At 44.0% G+C, this 21,500-nt stretch overlaps 1 protein-coding gene across 1 annotated transcript; it reads left to right on the top strand.

Moving 5' to 3' along the window:
• The first annotated feature begins 12,359 nt into the window (after nt 1-12,359).
• LOC120319498 (vasotocin-neurophysin VT-like) lies at nt 12,360-18,431 on the top strand. Its single transcript, XM_039368409.1, has 3 exons — nt 12,360-13,360; nt 16,259-16,460; nt 18,167-18,431. Exons 1-3 carry the CDS (start codon nt 13,241-13,243, stop codon nt 18,328-18,330), a joined length of 486 nt encoding a protein of 161 aa, XP_039224343.1. The 5' UTR covers nt 12,360-13,240; the 3' UTR covers nt 18,331-18,431.
• Nucleotides 18,432-21,500: the final 3,069 nt, after the last annotated feature.

Here is a 21,500-nt window from a genome sequence, read left to right as displayed (position 1 = left end):
TTTTTTTTTTTTTCTCTCTCTCTCTCCAAAAAGTTCATTTCTACGTCCAAATTGCATCCGTATAACTTGAAGTTCTGTTCTTTGGCCCTTTTTCAAACGGCCCATGTTAATCAGTGGCTTCGCATTCATCAAAGGAGGGGAAATAGCAGTTCACTTTTCACAGGATCTATTCAATTCAGAATAGAATAGAATAGAATAGAATAGATCTGGAAGGGATCTGCTCGAACCGGGAGACCCTATGCAATTTGAGACAAGTGGCTATCCAGTCTCTTCTTAAAAACCTCCAGTGATGGAGCACCCACAACTTCTGGAGGCAATTTTTGTTCCACTGGTTGATTGTCCTCACTGTTAGGAAGTTTCTCCTTAATTCCAGGTTGCTTCTCTCCTTGATTAGTTTCCATCCTTTTGACTTCTGGTGATTTGGAAAATAATTTGCCCCCTCTTCTTTGTGGCAGCCACTGAAATACTAGAATTCTACTATCGGGTCACCCCTAGTCCTTTTTTCTAGACTGGCCAGTCCCAATTCCTGCAACCGTTCTTCATATGTTTTAGTCTCCAGGTCTTTAATCATCCCAGTTTCTCTTCTCTGCACTTTTTCCAAACTCTCAACATCTTTTTTGTGATAGGGTGACCAAAACCTGCTGCAGTATTCCAGATGTGGCCTTACTAAGGCTTTACAAAGCGGCACTAATACTTCGCGTGATCTTGATTCTGTGCCTCTGTTTATACAACCCAGGATTGTATTAGCTTTTTTGGCTGCTGCTGCACACTGCTGGCTCATGGTCAAGTGATCATCCACTAGGACTCCAAGATCCTTCTCACAGTCACTGTTTTTGATACTGTTTTTGATATTCAGTGAGAGGTGCTTTTTTTTTTTTTTTTTACTTAAAAGAGAAAAAAGAATTTATGTCAGGAAAACATATCGGCCCGAAGCATCTGTCCATGATCTCCTCTCTGGGTTTTCAATTTGTTTTGCTAGATGTGCAAAAAAAAAAGAAAAAAAATACTCTTGAGTCTTACAAAGATGCAGTCATACCTGCACCAGCCCAACCCTGCCCCCCCCCTAAAATAAAGAATTTGGTAAGATTCAAACCCTGAACACCTGAAAAAAACAAAGAAGTGAGGTAGCTGTTCTGAAGCCTTCCAGAAAACAAAAAAAGTGCTGTTTGAACGGTTCTCATGGGCGTTTTAATTCATTGTGCAATTCGGCAAAAGGAGAACAGAAAAGGTGTCTTTTATACATACTGGTTTTCTATTGTCCAGAAGTTGTGCATCTGGCCGATGACATTTTAAACCTTAATAAAATTAGGGTCCAAAATCATAGGGGACTTAACCAGCAGTGTGTTGGCTTGTCGCTTGTGGAAGCTGGCACAACATCTGCGTTAGGTGGACTTTTTGGATTGAAGAATTGCCTGCTCACATATTAAACCAGTGGTTCTCAACCTTTTTAATGCCGCGACCCCCCAACCGGTCGTAAGTTGAGGATTACTCAATCGGTCGTAAGTCGAGGACTACTCAACTGGTGCAGCACCCTTTGCAGAATGGGACTTTTGGCGGGCTCAGCAGGGCAGAGACAGCCTGGACAATTCCTATTGGCTTTTGAAAGCCAATAGAATTAAGACGCTATTCAAGAGAGTCTATTCTATTGGCTTTCAAAAGCCAATAGAATAAAAGGGAGTAGCACAGCTAAGGAAAAGGGGGGGGGGGAAATGGCGGACTGCGTTGTTTGGCGACCCCCGTGAGATGGTCGTTCGACCCCAAATGGGGTCCCGACCCACAGGTTGAGAACCACTGTATTAAACAGAGAATTAGCTCATCACAGGTTATGTAGCTGGAGAGGAGACCACCAGGAAATCCTGGATGGAAAAGGTGTTGTTTTTTTTGTTGTTTTTTTTTACAAAATATCCATAAGCTCAAATAGTCTGGGTACAGATGTTTGTTTGTTTATTAAATTGATATGCTGCCCATCTCACTGTCAAGAGACTGAGTGACTTACAATGTCATAAAACAGCAATAGCCAGTTTGAGACAGTTTGGTGTAGTGGTTAAGGCACCAGGCTAGAAAACCGGAGAACATGAGTTCTAGTCCAATCTCCAGGGGACGGTGAGTTCTAGTCCCGCCTTAGTCATGACAGCTGAGTAATTTTGGGCCAATCATCAGGGAATGGTGAGTTGTAGTCCCGCCTTAGCTATGATAGCCAGCTGAGTGACTTTAGACCAATCATTTTAAACCTTAATAAAATTAGGGTCCAAAATCATAGGGGGCTTAACCAGCAGTTGTGTGGCTTGTCGCTTGTGGAAGCTGGCGCAACATTAAAAAAAAAATAAAATGTAAGTTGAAGTCCGCCCAACTCAAAATGGCTCAGTTGGAAAACATGGTCTGGATGAGAGGGTCCCAGTCTTGGCAACTTTTAAGACGTGTGGACTCCCACTTTCACAATTCCCCAGCCAGCATGTGACACACACACACACACACACACACACACGGCCACATAACAGCATTTTATATGCTTGGTCTGCATTTACCATATAGTGAACAATGGGTTCGTTTTAACAACGGCGGCATTCAATTACCATCACGAAAAGACGCCACACTGGGGACCGTTCTGTGGCGATCCTCTTTATGACCAGCACAACTCGGGTCTGGGATTGTGGGTTCAATTACGGCCATAGGTCGAGGACTCTCTGTTATCTCACTCTTCACAGAGACCCGTCATAGGGTAAGTATTGAGTCATGCAGGTTCTCCAAAGATGGGGTCCTAGCCACTAAAAACAGGAGCAACCTTATTCCCTCCAAACACTGATGATGTTACCTAGTTGGGTCATGAAATGTCTAAAAGAAAACCACTAAACTCAGTGAGCACCAAGGACTCCACAGTCATTGTCCTCGCAAACTCCACTTCTAGCACTGACGATGTTACCTAGTTGGGTCATGAAACGTCTGCAAGAGAACAACCATCTCAGCACCAAGGACCCCACAGGTGGGAGTGTTTTCTGCGTAAGCCATATGTGATTTTATTTAAAAAAAGTTTTTTATTATATTTGTACATTGCCAAATATGTCAGGATACTTCAAAAATACACTGTCTCTTTCATCAAATTCTTTAAAGATGTTCGCCCTTTCAGCTTTTTTTCTCTCGTGCTAAATTAATTTTGCCTCTAGCACCCCCGAGTTTGCTGCGTCGACTTGATTTTATTAATCGCTTTTAGGCTGTCGATGGGGTGTGTGTGTGTGGAGGCTGCATGCAAATTTCCCTTCCTCTGAAAAACATTTCATTAACCTTTTTTTTTGACTTTAAAAAACAGTGTTTATTGCATTTTAATCTTTTAGGGCTGCATTAGCATTCAGGGCTTCGTTTCATTTGAGGCTCGGTAATTGCCGCTAATGTCATTTTACGATACAGTGATCCGGAGTCTGGCCTGATCGCTTAATGCGGTCATTCCGTCTAAAATGACACTTGAGAAAAATAATGAAGTTCTCTCTGTGTCATAATTCTATGATTTGCAGACCTGACTCAGTTTGAGAAACTGCTTGAGAAGCTCAAGGGGTGGAATATATTACATGAAGATCATAGGAGCCCCTGATTGAATACATTCTTACCTCATCTAACAAAATGAAATTCATTTTATCCAAATTGATAGAATAGACTTGAACACTTCCAAATAGATACAGACTTGAACACTGGGCACTATTTAACAAAATGAAATTCAGTGGTGAAAAAAGCAAGGTTCTATATTTAGGCAAGAAAAACCAAATGTACAGGTATAGTATAGGGGGTGCCTTGCTCAATAGTAGTAACTGTGAGAGGGATCTCGGAGTCCTAGTGGACAGTCCCTTAAATAGGAGCCAGCTGTGTGCTGCAGCTGCCAAAAAGGCCAACTCAGTGCTGGGCTGCATTAACAGAGGGATAGAATCAAGATCATGTGAAGTGTTAATACCACTTTACAAGGCCTTGATAAGGCCACACTTTGAATACTGCATCCAGTTTGGGTCATCATGATGTAAAAAAGATGCTGAGACTCTAGAAAGAGTACAGAGAAGAGCAACAAAGATGATTAGGGGACAGGAGGTTGAAACATATAAGGAAAGGCTGATGGAATTGGGTATGTCTAGTTTAATGAAGAGGACGAGGGGGGGACATGATAGCAACCTTCCAGTATCTCAGGGGCTGCCCCAAAAAAGAGGGAGTCAAGCTATTCTCCAAAGCCCCTGAAGGCAGGATAAGAAGCAACGGATGGAAACTGACCAAGGAGAGAAGCAACCTGGAACTAAGGAGAAACTTCCTGACAGTTAGAATAATTAACCAGTGGAACAACCTGCCACCAGAAACGGTGAATGCTCCAACACTGGAAGTTTTTAAGAAGAGACTGGACAGCCATTTGTCTGAAATGGTATAGGGTTCCTGCCTGAGTAGGGGGTTAGACGCGATGACCTCCAAGGTCCCTTCCAACTTTTATTATTATTATTACCAAGAGATCAGGTAGGTAAAAACAGAGGTAATCCTTGAGTTATGGCCACAGCTGAGGCACAAATTTCCATTGCTAAGCGAGACACTTAAGTGAATTTTGCCCCATTTTACCATCTTTCCTGCCACAGGGTTTAAGCAAATCCCTGCAGTCGCTAACTTAGTAGCACCGTCGTTATGTGAATCTGGCTTCCCCATTGACTTTGCTTGTCAGAAGGTCGCAAAAGGGGATCACGTGACCCCAGGACGCAGCGAACCATCACAAAGGCGAGCCGGTTACCAAGCCTCTGAATTTTGAGCATGTGACCTTGGGGATGCTGCAACAGTCCTTAAGTGTGAAAAACGGTCGTAAGTCCCTTTTTTCAGTGATGTCGTAACGTTGAACGGCCACTAAATGAAGTGTCGTAAGTCGAGGACTGCCTGTATAAAATAGTGAACTTCCTTGAACAGCCAGGAACAAAAAGCACAAAAGAAATTTAATTCAAACTTGTCTCCAATCAGAATTATAGCTGGGGGTGAATAGAATAGAATAGAATAGAATAGAATAGAATAGAATAGAATAGAATAGAATAGAATAGAATAGAATAATGAATAGAATAGAATAAGAAATAGAATAGAATAGAATAGAATAGAATAGAATAGAATAGAATAGAATAGAATAGAATAGAATATGGAATAAGAATAGAATAGAATAGAATAGAATAGAATAGAATAAGGAATAGAATAGAATAGAAAATAAGGAATAGAATAGAATAGGAATAGAATAGAATAGAATAGAATAGAATAGAATAGAATAGAATAGAATAGAATGTGGAATAGAATAGAATAGAATATGGAATAAGAATAGAATAGAATAGAATAGAAAATAAGAATAGAATAAGGAATAGAATAGAATAGAATAGAGTAGAGTAGAGTAGAGTAGAGTAGGGAGTAGGAGTAGAGCAGAGTAGAATAGAGTAGGAGTAGAATTTCATCTTTTACCTTATACCTTTTCCCTTCCTTATTTTCATTTTTCTTTCTAGTTTATATTTCGATAAAATCTGTAATACTTTGGACCAACTTTGAGAAATCTTTGTTTCGGCTGTGCCCGGTTGGAGAATTCTGGGTGATTAAAATCCGCATCGGTTGGGTGTCTTCTGCTAAGTTGTTGTCTTCACAGCTGCTCCTCTCCGTTTCTCGTTTGCTGTTTTTCTCCAAACTTAATTCAACCATGACAGCCACCTTGGAGAATTGCTACTCCGACCTAAAGGAAGGAAGCCTGTGGAGTTGACCATCCTGGGCAGCTGCCAGCCCTCCAAGGGTGACCTGGCTGACGTCTTTACGCTTTGCCAGATGCCCTTCTGCATATTCATGGCACATTCATGGGTCCTTCCCCGCTGGCATCCGGCCTGCAATGTCTTTCCTTGGGGACCTGCACCGCAGGGAGAGTTTAGCTTGGTTGAAAAGAATCAGGGTGGAGGGATGAGGGATGGGAGGTGGGGCGGTTTCGATAGCCTGGAGGGGTAATCACAAGAAGACAAGCAGAATTTTGGTGTCCCAGTCTCATTGGACATTTGGGAAACCATTTGGGTGAGAAATGTCAAATTTACACAAGCACAGAACCTTAGGGAGAATTTTTATAAAATGTTTTATAGATGGCACCTTGATCCACAAAAAATGTCTTTCATGTACCCTGACGTGCAACCTAAATGTTGGAGATGTGGTTATAAGGATGCTTCCTATTATCATATTTGGTGGTCATGCAGAGAGATAAGAGCATTTTGGATTAAAATATGGTGGAATATCCAGAGAATTTTTAGAAGGAGGGTAAAATTTACTCCGCAATTATTTTTGTTAGGCATTGTTACAGATTGTGATACAAAGGAGGTTGTATTGATGTTAAATCTGATTACAGCCGCAAGGCTGTTAGTAGGACAATATTGGAAGAAGGAATCTTTGCCTACATTGCAGGAATGGTTTCTTAAAGTAGCTTATCTGGCGGAAATGGCAAAGATTTCGGCCTTCTTAAAGCAACAAACGCAAGAGAAGTTCCTTGCTGTTTGGGACAAATGGATAAAATTTATACACTTTAGATTGGGTATACAAAAATATCATATAGCTTTTTTATAAGTTTTATTTTTATATATATATATAGATATTTTTTATATATATATATATATATATATATAAATTTTTTAATTTAATTTTTTATTTTTATTTCTTAATTTTTAATTAAGCCTATATTCTGCTCTGGGAAGCTCATGGGGGGGAAGGGAGGGTTTTTGTGAGGGGTGGGGGATGGGGGGGGTTTAATATATGTAATGTTTAGTTTCTTTTTTGTATATGTTGTCTTTTGTTTTGTATTGTTTTTGTCTTTTTGTAAAATTTATAAAACTTTCAATAAAAAAAAAAAAAAGAAGAAGACAAGCCCACTCTGTTGTTTTCCTAGAGTTAGGAAAAGTTTCTGAGCCATCAAGTCTCGTCCTAGAATAGAATAGAGCTGGAAGGGACCTTGGAGGTCTTCTAGTCCAGCCCCCTGCTCAAGCTGGAGAACCTATACCAGGGGTAGGCAACCTTGGCTCTTTTATGGCTCGTGGACTTCAACTCCCAGAATTCCTGAGCCAACATGGCTCAGCTTGGAAACCTCTCCCTTTCCCCTCAGCATGGCTGGCTCAGGAATTATAGGAGTTGAAGTCCACCAGTCATAAAAGAGCCAAGGTTGCCTACCTCTGGCCTAGGCCTAGGCCGCTTTCTGACTTGTGGACTTCAACTCCCAGAATTCCTGAGCCAGCATGGCTCAGCTTGGAAACCTCTCCCTTTCCCCTCAGCATGGCTGGCTCAGGAATTCTGGGAGTTGAAGTCCATGAGTCATAAAAGAGCCAAGGTTGTCTACCTCTGCCCTATACCATTTCAGACAAGTGACTGTCCAGTCTGTCCTTGAAAATTTCCAGTGATGGGGCGCCCACGATTTCTGGTGGCAAGCTGTTCCACTGGTTAATTGTCCTCACTGTCAGGAAGTTTCTCCTTAATTCCAGGTTGCTTCTCTCCTTGATCAATTTTCAACCATTGTTTCTCGTCCTTCCCTCTGGTGCTTTGGAGAATAATGTGACCCCCTCTTCTTTGTGGCAGCCCCTCAGATACTGGAAGACTGCTATTACGTCTCCCCTATTTCTTCTTTTCTTTAGACTAGCCAAACCCAAGTCCCGTAGCCATTCTTTGTATGTTTTAGTCTCCAGGCCTTGGATCATCTTAGCCGCTCTTCTCTAAATTTTTTCAAAACTCTCAACATCTTCTTTGTGATATGGTGACCAAAATTGGCTGCAGTGTTCCAGGTGTGGTCTCATTAGGGTTTTATAAAGCGGTACTAATACCTCGCGTGGTCTTGATTCTATGCCTCTGTTTATACAACCCAGGATTGTATTAGCTTTTTTGGTTGCTGATCAGCAATGGGGTACATCTCTGGAGCCTCTCTGCTAAATGGTAGCCAACCATCCTCATAACCATGGTTACATCACAGCACCAGTCCTTACCCCCTTTTGCTCAAGCTGAGACCCTTTTCCTGCCAAGTGGCAAGGCCACACTTGGAATACAGCATCCAGTTTTGGTCACCACAATGTAAACAAGATGCTGAGACTCTAGAACAGTGGTTCTCACCTGTGGGTCAGTACCCCATTTGGGGTCGAATGACCATTTCATGGGGGTCGCCAAACAATGCAGTCCGCCATTTTTCCCCCCTTTTCCTTAGCTGTGCTCCTCCCTTTTATTCTATTGGTTTTTGAAAGCCAATAGAATAGACTCTCTTGAATAGAGTCTAATTCTATTGGCTTTCCAAAGCCAATAGGAATTGTCCAGGCTGTCTCTGCCCTGCTGAGCCCGCCAAAAGTCCCATTCTTCAAACGGTGCTGCACCAGTTGAGTAGTCCTCGACTTACAACCGGTTGAGTAGTCCTCGACTTACGACCGGTTGGGGGTCGCGGCATTAAAAAGGTTGAGAACCACTGCTCTAGAAAGAGTGCAGAGAAGAGCAACAAAGAGGATTAAAGGTCTCAAGGCTAAAACATATAAGGAACGGTTGATGGAATTGGGAATGTCTAGTTTAACAAAGAGAAGGATGAGGGAGGACATGATAGCAATCTTCCAGTATCTCAGGGGCTGCCCCAAAGAAGAGGGAGTCAAGCTCTTCTCCAAAGCGCCTGAAGGCAGGACAAGAAGCAACAGATGAAAAGTAATCAAGGAGAGAAGCAACCTAGAACTAAGGAGAAACTTCCTGACAGTGAGAACAATTAACCAGTGGAACAATCTGCCACCAGAAGCTGTGAATGCTCCAACACTGGACGTTTTTAAGAAGAGACTGGACATCCATTGTCCGAAATAATATAGGGTTTCCTGCCTGAGCAAGGGGTTGGACTTGATGGCCTCCAAGGTCCCTTCCAACTTTATTATTTCTATTATTATTATTATGGATCATCGCACAGTCAGCCAGATGTTCAGACTGGATTTGGCATTTTGTCTACCTATCGAGTCCTTACCCAGGACCTGGGATAGGCAGATGTGGATGTTTGATGGTATTACAGATATCGTCGCAGGATGGAAGCAGTTCCTAATAAGGCCGCCTTTTGCAATTGACTAATAGCAAATTTGTCAATGCCGATGATGGTGTTCAAGTGGTGCTCCAGTTGTTTTGGGATTGCACCCAAGGATCCTATGACTATTGGTACTACCCTTGCTTGCTTTTGCCACAGTCTTTCTATTTCTATTTGTAGGTCTTTGTATTTTGTTATCTTCTCCAGTTCTTTCTCTTCTATTCTGCTATCTCCAGGCACTGCCACGTCCACTATCCAGACTTTTTTGTCTTTCTTACCGACAATTGTTATGTCTGTGGTGTTATGTTGCAGGTGCTTGTCTGTTTGAATTCTGAAGTCCCAGAGCAGTTTAATTTTATCATTTCCTATGACTTTCTGTATTTTATGATCCCACCAGTTTTTGCTTACAGGCAAATGATATTTTTTGCAGATCTTCCAATGCACCGTTGTTGCTACTTTGTCATGCCGCTGCTTATAATCAGTCTGTGCAATCTTCTTGCAACAGCTTACCAGGTGGTCCACTGTTTCTTCAGCTTCTTTGCAGAGGCGGCACTTACTGTCTGTTGCTGTCTTCTCAATTTTGACTTTGTATTATTATTATTATTATTATTATTATTATTATTATTATTATTATTATTATTATTATTATTATTATGGATCATTGCACAGTCAGCCAGATGTTCAGACTGGATTTGGCATTTTGTCTACCTATCGAGTCCTTACCCAGGACCTGGGATAGGCAGATGTGGATGTTTGATGGTATTACAGGTATCGTCGTAGGATGGAAGCAGTTCCTAGTTGTTGTTGTTGTTATTATTATTATTATTATTATTATTATTGTTATTATTATTATTTCCCTAAAGCTGGGAAGAAGTGAGGCCGGAATCTTCTGCGTAAACTGTGTTTTTCCAGAACGAAAAGTAGGAGAAAAAAGGAGAAAGTCTTCCTTCAAAGCCACTCCTGTTAGTCTCTTGTCCTACATAGATGGGAAAATGGGCGCAGGGGAATTTGGGGGCTGCAGCCAAAGAGTCCCACGTTCCTCGTCATGCCGAGCCAGAGGAATTTCCATCTGCAGCTTGGCAGAAGATCGCTGCAGCTATTTGGCTGAAGTCAGGTGTGCGGAGGATGGTTTGATATATAGCCAGGAGCCCCCTCACCCCCCCCCCCCGGTCCTTCTCCCCATCTTTTTTGGCCTGGCCACAAAAGAGAAGTTGGAGATGTCACCGATCGTGTTCACACAATGGCTCGGTTGACCTGTTTTGTGTTCACAAGACGTACTGAATCAGGAGTTCACCCAAGAGCCTAAAAGAGTCACTTGTTTGTCGTGGGCAGCTATGGAAAAAGGGATAGGGATAGGAGTAAGAAAAGAGGGAAGAAGAATGGGAGGGGAGGGAAGGGAAGGGAGAAAATAGAAAACAATAGAACGGAAGGGAAGGGAGAAAATAAAAAAAGAATAGAAAATAGAATAAAATAGAAAACAATAGAATGGAAGGGAAGGGAAGGGAAGGGAGAAAATAAAAAAAGAATAGAAAATAGAAAACAATAGAAAACAATACAATGGAATGGAATGGAATGAAAGGAAAGGACAGGAAAGGAAAGGAGAAAATAGAAAAGAAAAGAAAACAATAGAATGGAAGAGAAGAGAATGGAATGGGAGGGAAGGGAAGGGAGAAAATAAAAAAAGAATAGAAAATAAAAAACAATAGAATGGAAGGGAATGAAAGGAAAGGAAAGGAGAAAATACAAAAGAATAGAAAATAGAAAACAATAGAATGGTAGGGAAGGGAATGGAATGGGAGGGAAGGGAAGGGAGAAAATAAAAAAAGAATAGAAAATAGAAAACAATAGAATGGAAGGGAAGGGAATGGAATGGGAGGGAAGGGAAGGGAGAAAATAAAAAAGAATAGAAAATAAAAAACAATAGAATGGAAGGGAATGAAAGGAAAGGAAAGGAAAGGAGAAAATAGAAAAGAATAGAAAATAGAATAAAATAGAAAACAATAGAATGGAATGGAAGGTAATGAAATGGAAGGGAAGGAGAGAAAATAGAAAAATAGAAAATAGAAAACAACAGAAGGGAAGGGAAGAGAGAGAATAGAAAAGAATAGAAAATAGAATAAAATAGAAAACTACAATGGAACAGAAAATAGAAAACAGAAATTTCACCATAGTTTCAACTGGGAAAACTCCATTTTTGCCTGTATATTCTTGCTGCAGCCAATATATCTAATAATAGAGTTCCAGAGTTTATCTTCAAGGTCCTTGGCCAATAGTCCTAAAAGAAAGACTTCTGGTTTCAGTTTTATATTTGTTTTAAGGATCCTCTGGATTAAACCATAAATCTGGCCTCCGTTAGAGATCCCTTTTCATTGACTTGCCAATGGGGGGGGGGGGTTGTCATAAGATGGTTAGTGGGAAAACAGCTGGCAGGTCCAACATCTGCATCAGGTGGACTTTTTGGATTGAAGGACTGAAGGATTGCCTGCTCACATATTAAGCAGAGAATTAGCTCATCACAGGTTATGTGGCTGGAGAGGAGACCACCAGGAAATCCTGGATGGAAAGGGTGTTTTTTTTTTTTTTAAATATCAATAAGCTCAGTAGCAAATAGTCTGGGTACAGACATTTGTTTGTTTATTAAATTGATATGCTGCCCATCTCACAGTCAAGAGACTCTGAGTGGCTTACAATGTCATAAAACAGCAATAGCCAGTTTGAGACAGTTTGGTGTAGTGGTTAAGGCACCAGGCTAGAAAACAAGAGAACATGAGTTCTAGTCCAATCACCAGGGTGAATTCTAGTCCCGTCTTAGACAGCCAGCTGAGTGACTTTGCGCCAATCACCAGGGGACGGTGAGTTCTTGTCCCGCCTTAGACATGACAGCCAGCTGAGTGACTTTGGGCCAATCAGCAGGAGACGATGAGTTCTAGTCCTGCCTTAGCCATGACAGCTGAGTGACTTTGGGCCAATCATCAGGGAATGGTGAGTTCTAGTCCCGCCTTAGCCATGACAGCCAGCTGAGTAACTTTGGGCCAATCAAGAGGGGACGGTGAGTTCTAGTCTCGCCTTAGACATGACAGCCAGCTGAGTGACTATTTTCTATTCTATTCTATTCTATTCTATTCTATTCTATTCTATTCTATTCTATTCTATTCTATTCTATTCTATTCTACTCTACTCTACTCTACTCTACTCTACTCTTACTCTTACTCTTATTCTTTCCTACTCTACTCTATTCTTATCCTATCCCATCCCATCCCATTCCATTCCATTCTATTCCAGTCCATTCCATTCTATATGTCTATGGAGATTCTCAGTCATCCAGGTTATCCTGTTCTCCCAAAGGAGCTTTTTTCAGGAGGCAACTGGACTTTCTTGTTTTTCTTTGAAGACGTTTCGCTTCTCCTCCAAGAAGCTTCTTCTGCTCTGCAACTGACTTTCTTCAGTTTACCACACACACACACACAAAAACCCGAACCGAAGAAGCTCATTGGATGAGAAGCAAAATGTCCATCCAGTTGCCTCTTGAAAAAAAAGCACCTCCGGGACGATGGCGGGAGCCAGTTTTAAGCCAAGGGAGCTTTTCCAGAACACAAAACTTAGGCCGCACTTTCATCGTTCGGAGAAAGGACCGTGCCAGACATGCCTTTCCAAGCGTGGCATATGCTTTTTCAAAGCGGGGGAAGATTTGGAGGCCTTTCGCCGTCAACCTAACGATGTTGACGAAGCTTTTCAGCCTTTGTAAAATAACAACATCCCTGCCAGGGGAGAGGGGAAAACAATAATAATAATAAAAAAAAAGATTTTGGACAAAGAGGAAAAAAAACAACAACACCCTGATTTTATTTCTTGTCGCTGCCAGCCAACCTCGTCTCCGCAGGCCATCCGACTCACAATTTTGATGATGCCCTGATTAGAAAAAATAATTGGCTGACAATCCAGCAGCGCCTTGGGAGAAATGAACAACTCTTGGCACCAAATGGCTCAATTACAGGCCTCGCTTGGAGGGCAGCTTGTGGGTGGGAGGCCTGCAGAGCGAGGGGGCCGGAGAGCCCCCCACCTGCAGCAATATTGGGGGGGCGCAGCGTTACGGGGCTCCAAATATAACTGATGCAAACAATATAAATACGGGGCCGGGATGCAGCCAGGACACGAGACACAAACAGCAAGAAGGCAAAGACAACAGGAGCACGCTCAGTTGCCAAGCCTTTTAAGATGCCTGCCGGGATCCTTGCGGTGTCTCTCTTTTGCCTTCTCACCTGGTCTTCAGCCTGCTACATCCAGAACTGCCCCCGAGGAGGAAAGAGGTCCATGCCCGATGCAGAAGTCCGACAGGTAAGGAGAAAAAGCATCCCAGGTGTTTGCATTTAGCCTTCCTGCCCTTATTTGCAAAATAGGAGCCCGACATGCATTCATACCCGTGGGAGACCTAAGCTGTACCGTTAAATCCCAAAGGTGTGGGTTTTTTTTTTTCTCCAAAAGGTAACTGGACTTTGTTTGATTGTTTGTTTCTTTGAAAATGTTTCGTTTTTGGGTTTTACTGATCAGGTTGGTTTGTTGTTATAGTAATGGCTAGTTTAATCTAGTATGGAAAAGTAAAAAGTTGAAGTTCGATGTTAATGCTCTTTTTTACTGCAACCGAGGGAGTTGGAAGTCAATGCCTTTCCTTTCCTTTCCTTTCTTTTCCTTTCTTTTCTTCTCCTCTCCTCTCCTCTCCTTTCCTTTCCTCTCCTCTCCTTTCCTTTCCTTTCTTCGCCTCTCCTTTCCTTTCCTTTCCTTTCTTCTCCTCTCCTCTCCTTTCCTTTCCTTTCCTCTCCTCTCCTTTCCTTTCCTTTCTTCGCCTCTCCTTTCCTTTCCTTTCCTTTCCTTTCCTTTCTTCTCCTCTCCTCTCCTCTCCTTTCCTTTCCTCTCCTCTCCTTTTCTTTCCTTTCTTCGCCTCTCCTTTCCTTTCCTTTCCTTTCTTCTCCTCTCCTCTCCTCTCCTTTCCTTTCCTCTCCTCTCCTTTCCTTTCCTTTCTTCGCCTCTCCTTTCCTTTCCTTTCCTTTCCTTTCTTCTCCTCTCCTCTCCTTTCCTTTCCTCTCCTCTCCTTTCCTTTCCTTTCTTCGCCTCTCCTTTCCTTTCCTTTCCTTTCCTTTCCTTTCTCTCCTCTTCTCTCCTCTCCTCTCCTCTCCTTCCTTTCCTTTCCTCTCCTCTCCATTCCTTTCCTTTCCTTTTCTCCTCTTTTCTCTTTTCTTTTCTCTTCTCTTTTCTTTCCCCCCCCCTCTCTCCTCCTCACTTTTCTTTCCCCTTTCCCTCCCCCCCCCGCTGTCCTAGGATTTGCTTTTGCAAATTTTTGCATCTTATTCTATCATCTAATGAAACGTTACAAACTCAGGAAATGTTGTTTCCCTTCTCGCCCAGGGAGCTTCTTCAGTTCTGCCCCTGGCTGTCTCCGTTTGCCACGAAAGAACTGAAGAAGTTTTCTTGGAGGAGGAGAAGAACAAGAGTTGGAAGGGACCTTGGAGGTCTTCTAGTCCAACCCCCTGCTCAAGCGGGAGACCCAACATCATTTCGGACAAACGGTTGTCCAAGAAGTGAAGTGTTTTCAAGGAAAAAACTAAGGAAGATCCAGTTGCCCTTTGAAAAGCACCTTTGGGACAATCATGACCTGGACGGTTGAGAGTCTCCATAGACACTGATATTCGTAAAGATGAGGAAGGATCTGGAGGCTACATCATATGACGAACGGTTGAGGGAAGTAAGTACGTCTAACCCAGGGATAGGCAACCTTGGCTCTTTTATGACTCGTGGACTTCAACTCCCAGAATTCCTGAGCCAGCCATGCTGAGGGGAAAGGGAGAGATTTCCAAGCTGAGCCCTGCTGGCTCAGGAATTCTGGGAGTTGAAGTCCACAAGTCATAAAAGAGCCAAGGTGGCCTACCTCTGGCCTAGGCCTAGGCCGCTTTGTGACTCGTAGACTTCAATTCCCAGAATTCCTGAGCCAGCATGGCTCAGCTTGGAAACCTCTCACTTTCCCCTCAGCATGGCTGGCTCAGGAATTCTGGGAGTTGAAGTCCACGAGTCATAAAAGAGCCAAGGTTGCCTAGTCCTGGTCTAGCCTATTGAAGAGAAGATTTAGAGGGGACATCATAACTATCTTCCAGTACTCAAGGAGCTGTCACATGGAGGGAAGTGTGTAGTGGGGTGCCCCAGGGCTCTATTCTAGGCCCAGTGCTCTTCCACATCTTCATCAACGATTTGGACGAGGGGATAGATGGGGAACTCATCAAATTTGCGGATGACACCAAGATGGCAGGAATAGCCAACCCTCCAGAAGACAGACTTAAGATACAGGAGCATCTGGACAGACTTGAACACTGGGCACTATCTAACAAAATGAAATTCAGTGGTGAAAAAAGTAAGGTTCTACATTTAGGCAAGAAAAACCAAATGCACAAGTACAGCATAGGTGTCACCATGCTCAATAGTAGTAACTGTGAGAGGGACCTCGGAGTCCTAGTAGACAATCACCTAAATATGAGCCAGCAGTGTGCTGCAGCTGCCAAAAAGGCCAACGCAATGCTAGCTGCATTAATAGAGGGATAGGATCAAGATCACGTGAAGTGCTAATACCATTTTACAAGGCCTTGGTAAAGCCACGCTTGGAATATGGCATCCAGTTTTGGTCACCACAGTGTAAAAAAGATGCTGAGACTCTAGAAAGAGTGCAGAGAAGAGCAACAAAGACGATCAGGGGACTGAGGGGCTAAAACATAGAAGGAACCGTTGCCAACTTTCATGCTTAAGGTGAGACTAGAACTCACCGTCTCCTGGTGAGTGGCCCAAAGTCACCCGCTGGGCTTGGCAGGATGTGACCTCACCGTTTCCTTCTTTCAAACTTGGTGCCTGAACCACCACTAGACCAAACTGCCTCTTAAAGCAGCCACCCTCAAAGGATGGATTGCACTCCTGATCACTTGCCATTTTTTCATTTTATCATTTTTGCTTTTTCTGCAATGTGTGTCTTACAATTGGGTGTGAGCATTCCTGGCATTTGAAGGTGACACCATGTTCGAAAGACGCTTGAAAAATTGCACAGGAAATTAGCGGCCATTTAGGGAACCTCCAAGCTGAGCAGCAGTCTACCTTAATCTTTGGGGATTTAGCACCAGGAAGGAACTACAGCAGCTCAGCAGGAACTGATGCCTCCAGATGTGAATCCTCTTCTTTCCCCTTTTTCTCTCTCTGTCTTAGTGTATCCCTTGTGGCCCTGGCAACAGAGGAAAGTGCTTCGGGCCCAACATCTGTTGTGGAGAAGAGATGGGCTGCCATTTTGGGACTTCGGAAACTCTGCGTTGCTTGGAAGAGACCTTTCTCCCTTCTCCCTGCGAGGCTGGTGGGAAGCCCTGCGGGGCGGGCGGGCGATGCGCAGCCCCTGGCATTTGCTGCAATGATGGTATTAATGGGAGGGGGAAAAATAGGAGTGGGGAAGAAAAGGGAACTGGAGGGAGAAAAAGAAATATCAGACAAGTTGTAAAAAATTTAATTGCACACCTCCTCAGCCAAAGTTTAGGTTGATTGGTGCTGTGAATTGTTATTTTTTTTCTCTGAAGCCCTAAAGCAGTGGTTCTCAACCTTTTTATACCAGCGACCCCAGTCATAAGGACAAGCCGCGCATGCGCGGCGGCGCCCCCATGCGCGGCGGCACATGCGTGGCACAGCGCACATGCGTGGCACTGCGCACATGCGCGGTGCCGCCAGCTGAGGAAAAAAATGGCGGATCGCATTGTTTCGCGACCCCCGTGAAATGGTCGTTCGACCCCAAATGGGGTCGCGACCCACAGGTTGAGAACCGCTGCCCTAAAGCATTCCGTTCTCTAACCAGATGCCCTCCAGATGTGTTGGACTTCAACTCCCAGAACTCCCGGTAGTCCTGGGAGTTAAAGTTTGAGGCGGCTGAAATGATTTCAGCAAGTTAAAAGCATCCTCTTCCTCTCCTATCAAGGTAGTCCTCGTTTATCAACTGTCACAGATTGTGACTGTTCACAAAAAGGAGCGGATTAAAAATTCATTTCCCAAGCAGTGCAGGCCTTTTTAGAACGACAAAAGTCTTTAGAGTAACTCTGATTAAGGTCCAGTCAGTTTCAGGCAGCAGCTGGCAGCTGATGGGAGCATACTAATCAACTTAAGTGACAAAACTGTCCTAGCCCTCGTTTATTAACTGCCCCACCCCATGTGCACATGCACACGTGTAAAATACTTCCCCCTCCCTTTTCTTCCAGTCCACCAATCATCAATGGTTGGTGACCTCTGCTCTACCACCTCTACTCAAGCTTGCTAGTCGGCCACTTCGTCTCCTTTGTGCTGGATGGGGCTCCTGCTCCGGGCGGCGGTAGCAGCCTGATGCACCTGCTGCTGGCGGCGGTGGCGCGCGTGCCAACAGAGAGGGCTCTGAGTGCCGCCTCTGGCACGTGTGCCATAGGTTCGCCACCACTGACTTAGAACATAGAATTATAGGTTGGAAGGGACCTTGGGAGGTCTTCTAGTCCAACCCCCTGCTCAAGCAAGAGACCCTATACCAGTGATGGCGAACCTTTTAGAGACCGAGTGCCCAAACTGCAACCCAAAACCTACTTATGCATCGTTGGGTGCCGGGGGGTGTGGCCCATTAGGTGGGTGTGGCCCATTGGGTGGGCATGGCTGCGGTGGTCACGGCAGACTGGGTGGGACTAAAAAGTTCAATCAATCAATTCCAACTTTGCAGGGTTTTTTTTTCCCGCGAGAACTTGAAATTGACTGATTGATTGAACCTTTTTTTTTTTTTTTGCACATGGCGGCGGAGGCCTAAAGCGAAAAAGTTTTATAAAACACAGCTGAAGGCCTAGGACTGGGGCGATGGCACGCGTGCCCACAGAGAGGGCTCAGAGTGCCACCTCTGGCACCCGTGCCACAAGTTCGCCGCCACTGCCCTATACCATTTCAGACAACTCCACGGGTTGGGGACCATCCTAACCCCACCCAGGGTGCTTTGTGGCTAAAACCCCACAAACGAGAGCTAGGAAAAGCTTTGTTCGTCTTGACTACCTGTCTGGGACTGACTTTGGAGGCATCGCAGGCAGTGCCAAAACTCAGCGGGTTCTTCTCTTTCCCATCTTTCTACAGAGAGCTGCGTGTCCGATGTTGCCTGCGGAAATGAGAACGGCGAGAGAGGACGGATGTTTCCGGAAAGGAATTTGACCATGTTGGACGGCTCGGCTGGAGATCTCCTTCTCCGACTGATGCACCTGGCAAACAAGCAACAACAAGGAAAACCACAATTTTATTAAGGTGTCGGAGAGCCGGCGTTTCCATTGGCGTAACGGGCTTAGAACCTGAAGCACCCCTAAAGTGACCCAAAGCCTATAACCGTTTAAGAATAAGATGTAAATACTCTACCCCCAACCAGCGCTAAATGAATAAAAGTCTTCTTGCATTGTGTGACAAATTTGTTCATGTGTGGTTTGTGAACAGTAGTCCCTTGCGGTGTGAAGCATTATAACAACAACAACAACAACAATAATAGAATTAGAATGGACCTTGGAGGTCAGGCAGGAAACCCTATACCATTCCAGACAAATGGCTGTCCAGTCTCTTCTTAAAAACTTCCAGTGTTGGAGCATTCACGGCTTCTGGAGGCAGGTAGTTCCACTGGTTAATTGTTCTCACTGTCAGGAAGTTTCTCCTTAGTTCTAGGTTGCTTCTCTCCTTGATGAGTTGCCATCCGTTGCTTCTTCTCCTGCCTTCAGGTGCTTTGGAGAATAGCTTGGCTCCCTCTTCTTTGGGGCAGCCCCTGAGATACTGGAAGACTTGCTATCGTGTCTCCCCTATTTCTTCTTTTCTTTAGGCTGGCCTTACCCAATTCCTCCAATCATTCTTCATATGTTTTAATCTCCAGGCCTTTAAATCATCTTTGTTGCTCTTCTCTGCACTTTTTCCAAAGTCTCAACGTCTTTTTTGCATTGATGTGGTATTCCAAATGTGGTCTTAAGGCTTTATAAAGCAATTCTAATACTTCACGCAATTTTGATTCTATGCCTCATCACGTAATTTTGATTCTATGCCTCATATACATACATACGTACGTACATACATACATACATACATACATACATATATATATATTCTGAGGTTTTCGCGGGTATTTATATGTAGGTCTTTGGTTATTCGGGTTTTCTCCCGTGTAAAATTGGAAGTATCTTGGCGATGTTTCGATGAAGTCCCATTCGTCATCTTCAGGCTGGTGTTTTCAGCTTCGTGCTTCGAGGAGCAATGAAGGGACCTGGGAGGTCATTTAGTCCAACCCCCTGCTCAGGTAGGAAACCCAATACCATTTCAGACAAATGGCTGTCCAGACTTTTCTTAAAAACTTCAGGTGTGAATAGAATAGAATAGAATAGAATAGAATAGAATAGAATAGAATAGAATAGAATAGAATAGTTGGAAGAGATATTGGAGGTCATCTAGTCCAACCCCCTGCTCAGGCAGGAAACCCTGTACCATTTCGGACAAATGGCTGTCCAGTCTCTTCTTAAAAACTTCCAGTGTTGGAGCATTCACCGCTTCTGGAGGCAGGTTGTTCCACTGGTTAATTGTTATGTCAGGAAGTTTCTCCTTAGTTCTAGGTTGCTTCTCTCCTTGATGAGTTTCCATCCGTTGCTTCTTGTCCTGCCTTCAGGGGCTTTGGAGAATAGCTTGACTCCCTCTTCTTTGGGGCAGCCCCTGAAAAACTGGAAGACTGCTATCGTGTCTCCCTTTTTCTTCTTTTCCCTTTTCACAACTTCTGGAGGCAGGTTGTTCCACTGAGGTACCAAAATCATGCCTCCTTTCTCTTTTACCACCCACATTTGCATTAATTTCAACTTCTGAGCACCTTCAAAACTCAACTCAAGGACACCAAACCGGAGGAAATCGGTTAGACCAGTGGTTCTCAACCTTTCTAATGCCGCGACCCCCTAATACAGTTCCCCATGTTGTGGTGACCCCCAACCACTTATACATCACCGGGTGCCAGGGGCGTGACCAAAGAAAAGGGGGAAAAAATGACGGACAGCCTTGTTTGGCGACCCCCGTGAAATGGTCGTTCGACCCCAAATGGGGTCCCGACCCACAGGCTGAGAACCACTGGGTTAGAGTTAGACAACCAAACCCTGCTGTATAAAGATTAAAAAAAAAAAGAAAACAGAAATATAGATTCCAACTAAGCTCCCTCGCCCAGCAAGCCCAATTAAAATAAGCTCTGTTCCCCTTTAAGAAATTCAGCACCACCACCACTGATGTGGTCAAAAGACAAACTTATGAATCAGGGAAGAAAAGGGGCCGGCTGACTCACCTGTTCAGCGGAGGGATGCTCCTTGGCTGAAGGATGGATGCAGCTTGGACCGAGTGGCTTTTATGCATTCTAAGGGAGGAGGTGGAGCCAAGGGAAAGGCGGAGCCAAGGGGTGGGTGGGTGGAGCTTGGAGATGCTCTGTTCCAACCCAACCCATCGGGATGCTGAGAAGCAAATTGCAAGCATTCATACACCAGCAGCTCTCATGCATTCTTCCCACCACAGGAAGCAAGAGAGGATGAGTTGCTTGTTCCAAAGGTGTTTTTCAAGGGGCAACTGGACTTTCTTTGTTAATAATAATAATAGTAATAATAATAATAATAATAATAATAATAATAATAATAATAATAGGAAGAAGAAGAAGAAGAAGAAGAAGAAGAAGAAGAAGAAGAAGAAGAAGAAGAAGAAGAAGAAGAAGAAGAAGAAGAAGAAGAAGAAGAAGAATTTGGAAGGGACCTTGGAGGTCATTTAGTCCAACCCCCTGCTCAGTCCAACCCCCGCTTCTGGAGGCAGGTTGTTCCACTGGCTAATTGTTCTCACTGTCAGAAAGTTTCTCCTTGGTTCCAGGTTTGCTTCTCTCCTTGATGAGTTTCCATCCGTTGCTTCTCGTCCTGCCTTCAGGTGCTTTGGAGAATAGCTTGACTCCCTCTTCTTTGGGGCAGCCCCTGAGATATTGGAACGCTGCTATCATGTCATAGCCCTCCCCCCACAATCCTTCTCTTCATTAAATTAGACATTCCCAATTCCAGCAGCCAGGGATGGGATCATAGTCTTAACCATTTCTGCGCTGGGCAAGCCATTGGACTAGATGACCTCCAAGGAGATCCTTTCCTTGAAGACGTTTTGCTTCTCATCTAAGAAGCTTCTTCAGCTCTGACTGGATGGTGGGGGAGGGAAGGATTTATACGCCTTGCAGACTGCTGGTCATTTGCGTTCTTTTAGCGAGTCGTTAAAGCTACCTGGAGGCTTATCTGTGTCTTCAGGGTCACCTGAGTGGTGCAAATGGGTGTGGAGCCTTCTTGGGACTGCTGAAAGGACTGTGTTGTAGACTGGAGATAGGTGATGTCGGATTCCCCCCCCCTCCTATGTTGAGAGAGGCTTGTTCAGTTTTGACATAGATGCCCCTTGG

The sequence above is a fragment of the Crotalus tigris genome, unplaced genomic scaffold, assembly GCF_016545835.1.
Source record: "Crotalus tigris isolate CLP2741 ecotype Arizona unplaced genomic scaffold, ASM1654583v1 scf7180000020772.518028, whole genome shotgun sequence".
In the NCBI taxonomy this organism is placed as follows: domain Eukaryota; kingdom Metazoa; phylum Chordata; class Lepidosauria; order Squamata; family Viperidae; genus Crotalus; species Crotalus tigris.
The sequence above is the reverse complement of the archived record's forward strand: the minus strand, read 5'-3'. Positions and strand labels throughout refer to the sequence as shown.